The sequence below is a fragment of the Bos indicus x Bos taurus genome, chromosome 7, assembly GCF_003369695.1.
Source record: "Bos indicus x Bos taurus breed Angus x Brahman F1 hybrid chromosome 7, Bos_hybrid_MaternalHap_v2.0, whole genome shotgun sequence".
Taxonomy (NCBI): Eukaryota; Metazoa; Chordata; class Mammalia; order Artiodactyla; family Bovidae; genus Bos; species Bos indicus x Bos taurus.
This window is the reverse complement of record NC_040082.1, coordinates 89,981,995-89,987,698: the sequence shown is the minus strand read 5'-3', so window position 1 is coordinate 89,987,698 and position 5,704 is coordinate 89,981,995. Positions and strand designations below refer to the sequence as shown.

At 55.9% G+C, this 5,704-nt stretch overlaps 1 protein-coding gene across 1 annotated transcript; it reads right to left on the bottom strand.

The window, feature by feature from the left end:
* Positions 1-986: 986 nt before the first annotated feature.
* On the bottom strand, positions 987-4,414 carry S1PR4 (sphingosine-1-phosphate receptor 4). The gene has a single exon (XM_027547176.1). The coding sequence runs from the start codon at positions 3,596-3,598 to the stop codon at positions 2,441-2,443; it is 1,158 nt and encodes a 385-aa protein (XP_027402977.1). The 5' UTR covers positions 3,599-4,414; the 3' UTR covers positions 987-2,440.
* Positions 4,415-5,704: the final 1,290 nt, after the last annotated feature.

The following is a 5,704-nucleotide window of genomic DNA, read 5'->3' as shown; positions in this document are numbered from 1 at the left end:
CCCAACACCTCAGAAGAGGCCCTTATTTGGAAATAGGATTTTTATAGGTATAATTAGTTAACCTGAGTCACACTGGAATAGGGTGGCCCTAATCCAATAGGACTGGTGTCCTTATGAAAAGGGGAGGGATTGCCCTGATGGCCCAGTGGTTAAGAATCCTCCTTCCAGAGAGAGGTCGTATGTCATCGCTTACATGTGGACTCTAAAGAGAAATGATACAAATGAATTTACAAAACAGAAAGAGACTCATAAAGGACAAACTTATGGTTGCTGGTTGGGAAGAATAGGGGGAAGGGATAGTTAGGGAGTTTGGGATTGACATGTACTCACTGCTACACTTAAAATGGATAACAAACAAGGACCTACTGTATAGCACATGGAATCCTGTTCAACCTTATGTGGCAACCTGGATGGGAGGGGAGTTTGGGAGAGAATGGATACATGTAATGGATGGATACATATATGCATGGCTGAGTCTCTTCCTTGTTCAGCTGAAGCTATTGCAAAGTTGCTTGTTATTTGGTTATACCCCAATACAAAATAAAAAGTTGAAAGAATCCACCTTCCAATGCAGGGGACCTGTATTTGATCCCTGGTCAGAGAACTAAGATCTCACATGTTGCAGGACAACTAAGCCAGAAAACTAGAGAAAAGCCCTTGTGCCACAGTGAAGACCCAGAACAGCCAAGAAAAAAAAAAAAAAAAAAAAGACTTGAGAATTTGGACACAGACGTGCAGGCAAACAGAACCCATGTGAAGATGGAGGCAGAGATGCGGCTGATGTGTCTACAAGCTGAGGGATGCAAGACTGCCAGCAAACCCCCAGGATCCACGAGAGAGGCCTCAGGGGAACTAAGCCTGCTGGCACCTTGACCTCAGACTTGCAGCCTCCAGAGTTGTGAGCAAATACATTTCTGTTATTCAAGCACCCCCTCCCCAGTCTGTGATACTTGGCCACCGAAGCTCTGAGAAATGCACCGAGAAACTGAATTTTTAAAATTCATTTTAATTTTAAGTAGCCACATGTGGCTAATGGCTACTTTATTGGACAGCACAGTCAACATGTCCATTATGCCATCTCCTATCCGGCAGGGGAGAAATGGAGGCTCAGAACACAGCTGTCCCTTCTGGAGTGGCAGACAGGATGCTGCCCCAAGGACTTGGCAAGACATAGGCAGAAAGACCTGTGGGCGCTGTCTCAGCTGGGCGGATGGAAACAGAGAACTTCCCACTAGCCAAAAGTGTCTACATTCAGAAGGTGTCCCCCTGTAGCACTGTCTGGTACCATTGCTGAGAGTCCTGTGGAGTGCTTAAATTCTAATGCATTCAAAGTTGATTTCTTCAGTCCCATTGACCTCTTATTGAGGGCTCAGTAGCCATGTGGTAGGGAGGGTTCCCATACTGGGAAACACAGATGTAGAACATTTCCACTATCGCCGGATGTTTCTTTGACACACTGATGCCTGCTCGCCACAGCAAAAGCACTGAGCAATCACCGACAGCTCCTGCGGTGAGTTTCGTCTGCCATCAGCCCATTTTACAGATGGGGAAGGGAGAGGCAGTTAGTACTAAAGCATCTCCCTCTCTGTTGGACTCCAGGCTGAGTCCCAAAAGATGCAGAAGCCAGAGGTGGGGGGAGGAGGCTGCCCAGAACCCAAGATGAGAGATAGGGCAGGCAAAGGGGAAGTGAATGGGAAGGGGTGGGTGTCAGTGTCACCGCCCCCACTCCCCCTTCTGGTAGCCTCCCAAAGCTTACACACACCTTCAACAGAGTGGATCGGTCACACACATGTGTGTACAAGCACACACCCTCAGACAAGAGGCCTGCTACACGCAAGGATATCTGCACACCAGCGCACTCTGCTCACCGGCACAGCTTTCTCTGCCCTCAACCTCTCTATCCCTCTCTGTCTAACACACACAGATAGTCTCACCCGCACCAAACCCCTTGCCATCACAACCACACCCCCCAGCACACAGACCCATGTCGCTCCCTGGACACTGGCCCAGCTCCAGCAGACCCACAACCCTCATGCATTCACCCTGACACCCCCTGTGAATAAAGGACCGCACCATCTCATCCCACCACTGAATTTCCCTGTTCCCAGGGCATCCACCCACTCCCCCCCAGCCCACCCCCACCGAGGCCCAGAGAGGGGCTGGGACTTCCTCTGAGTCACACAGGAGCGGGGTGCACACAGCAAACCCATTGATCTCCAGTCCAGCGTGCTCTCGGTTCCAACCAGCTGTTGCCTCCCACTCCACAACAACCATAGGAAACCCACTTGGTGACAGCAGCCCCAGGAGGCTTCCGGGAGCATGGCGGGGCCCTGGGATGCAGGCCCCTGGTGGCTAACTGGCTCCTTCCTCTTCTTCAGGCCCGACTGCAGCATCCCTGCACGGGGATCGAGGCTGCTGAGCCTCCACCCCGACTGTGCCTTCAGACACTCCGCACGCTAGAGACACTGGTCAGGGGCTCCCGCATCCGGAAGCTGTGCGATCGAGAACCCCGAAAGCTGTCCCTCGGCCTCAGTGAGCTGTCGGTGTTGGAGGCTGCAGAGTGGGCCTCGACGGCCTGAGCCAGGCAGTCCCCAGGCCCTCGAAGCCCTAGCCGGAGACATGCACCGCACAGGAAGCCCACCACGGCCCGGCACACCTCCCGGCTTTGGAAGGAGTAGATGATAGGGTTGACCGCCGAGTTGAGCACGGCCAGTGCCAGGATCCAGTCCATGCCCCTCAGGTACTCCTGCGCCCAGACGTTGGAGCCGAAGATATCGGCCAGCAGCAGGCCGAAAAGCGGGCCCCAGCACACCACGAAGGCCACCAGAATCATAAGTACCGTCTTGAGCAGCCGTTGGGCCTTGCGGCGCGCCGGGATGCTGGGCGCCTTCTGCCCATTGGCGCGCACCACTCGGAAGATGGCCCCGTAGAGCACCATGATGGTGGCCAGGATGCAAGCGAAGACCACTACGCAGAAGAGGATGTAGTCCTTGGAGTAGAGCGGGAGGAGACTGGAGCAACGTTGGAAGGCGCACACGCAGTTCCAGCCGAGCAGGGGCAGCAGGCCGAGGAGCGCCGCCAGCAGCCAGCACAGCCCGATGAAGCTGCACACGCGGCCCCGCTTGGTGGCCCCGCTCTCGGCCACCGGCCGCACCATGGTGGCGAAACGCTCGCCGGCCGTGAAGAGCAGGCTGAAGGTGGAGGCGGCCAGCGCCATGAAGAGCAGGCCCTCGCGCAGGAACCACTGGGACGGCGCCAGGCGGAAGGTGTGCGCCCCCGACAGCAGCACGTTAGCCAGGTACGCGGCGCCGGTGAGCAGGTCGCTGAGCGTGATGTTCACGAGGCAGTAGTAGACCCAGCGCCGGGAGCGCATGCGGCTGGCAATGGCCACCAGCACCAGCATGTTTTCCAGCACCACCAGGCAGCTCACGGCCACGAACAGCCCTCGAAGCACCCCCAGGCCGACCTCCTCCGCCCCGGCGCGCCCCGCCAGCCGCCCCGAGTGGTTGTAGTGCAGGACGATGAGCCGGCTGTGCCCACCGGCCGCCAGCAGCTGGCAGGACTCGGGGTCCCCCGTCGGGGTCCCCGTGGCGTTCATTGCGGTCCCCCTCCCCGAGGGCAACTGAGGCCCCGGGGTGGGGTGGTTCGTTCGCCCCAGGCAGGGTGGAGCCGCGAGCCTTGCCCGGCCTTGGTTTCCTGTTGTTTGAAATTTCCTGTTATGTATAAGGTACCCCCCTGGGTGGGGGTGAGGCTGAGACGGGGAAGGGCATCCAACGGTCGGCTCCCATCCTTACTCCCAGAGGGCAGGGCGCTGCGGTCACCCCCTGTCGCCCCCTTCCGGTCCTTGAAAGCCCATTGAGGGTGGGGTCCCCGCCCCCACCCCCTCACTCCCTCTAGAGGGTGGGTAACCGGTTCCTTTGTGGCACCCAGGCTGGACGACTCTCCCGCCCCCACCAACAACTCCTTGCAGGCCGGACCCACTGTTCCATCACCTGCTCCTCAATCTATCCAGGCCCGCCTGGCACATAGTAGGTGCTTAATAAGTGTGTACCGAGTGGCCGCACACACAGAAGCACTGCCAGCTCCCTCATTGGTGCAGTTGTACCCCCATTTTATCCTCACAATAGGGCCAGGACCAAACAGTTCTGAGGGGAAACTGAGGCCTGGAGAGGGGCAGTCCCTGGGAAACCCTGCAGAAGACAACACAGTGGGGAAGTGAACCCCACGCACCCACGCGGGTCTGGATGGGAGGACCCTCCTTACCCGGGTCTTCTGTTGCTTTCCAGCCCCTGAGCTGACCTTGCTAGCAGCAAAGCCGCAGGGAACCCCCACCCAGGGCGGCGCCTCACCTCTGGAGGGAGAAGGGGCTCACAGAAGTGGGGAGCTCACACCCCAACTGCTCGACCTCCCTCAGACTGACTCAGCCTGAGAAGGTGGAGGACCGAGGTGTGTGGGGACTAGGTGGGGGAGAGGAAGTGGGGGGTGACATGTGAAGTGATGCTGGGGGAGCCTGAGGGGGGAGGCACAGCCCTGGCCAGTGTCTGAGGGGAGTGGCACAGGCATCTGCGGGGCTCCCTAGCCCCCGTGAGTGGAGGATGGGCAGGACGTGGGGCTGGAGGGCAGCCCTGCAGCCCTCCCCTGAGTTCACTGTTCAGCCTGGAGCAGGACAGTTACAGGGAGGGAGGGGGGCTGCACTGAGAGGCAGCCACATATAATCACTGGAGGTGACCAAGCAGAAACAGATCTGAGGTGGGAAGGGGATGGGAGGAGGGGCTATGCAGGCAGGTCGGGAGAGCGAGGAGGGCAAGAGCAGCGAAGTCTTTGCTCAGGTACTACCCTGTGCAGTAGGACCACCGAGCCCCAGTCCCAGCCTCACAAGGGACCCCTGACCCAGGCACACTCAGAGAGAGACACATGTATAGTCTGAGCCTGGACCCTGGACTGAACCTTGACCCCAGGCTGAATCCTGTCCTTGGTTGAGCCCATGACCATAGGCTGATTCCAACCCTGACCCCTGACCCTTGCTGAGACTTGACCCTGAACTGAGCCCTGATTGCAAGCTAAGCCCTGATCCTATTGAACCCCAACCCTGACTAAACCCTATCCCCAGGTGAGCCCCTGACCCAGCCTGGAAGAGCAAATTGAGAACTAGACTGAAATGTTATGAGAGAGCAGGATTTGACTAAATTGAGGCCAAGCTGTCCAACTGTGGTGACCTTATGCCATGGATTACCTGCTGCTTAGGTGAAAAGCCATATGTGCATTATAACTTATTTAACCTTACAATTATCCTTATGTTACAGAAGAGCAGTCCTCCTTCAGAAATTAATCCTTAAGACACAGCTCTAACAATACCCAAGTGAATATGGAGACAATTATTAATTGTCATTTGTAAATGCAAAATATTGGAAGCAACCCACATGTCTGTATACAGGAGAGAGACTGATGTACTACACTGCACTTCAGAGTGGAGTACTACACAGCCATGAAAAAGAATAAGGTCTATTTCTGTGATGGAATGGGGTGATTTCCAGGACATATTGTTAAGTTGAGGGGGAAGTACAAGAGTATAGGTAATATGTTACCTTTTGTATAATAAAGAAGAGGGAATAAAATAACCACATATCTGCTTGTTTTTGCAAAATGAAAGGTAAAGCAAAGAGCAATCAAATTGGTTACCTACAAGTGTGGCTGGGACTGAAAT

Excerpts from the sequence above, each read along its gene's own strand:
- S1PR4 (XM_027547176.1), bottom strand. The coding sequence starts at position 3,598 with ATGAACGCCACGGGGACCCCGACGGGGGACCCCGAGTCCTGCCAGCTG.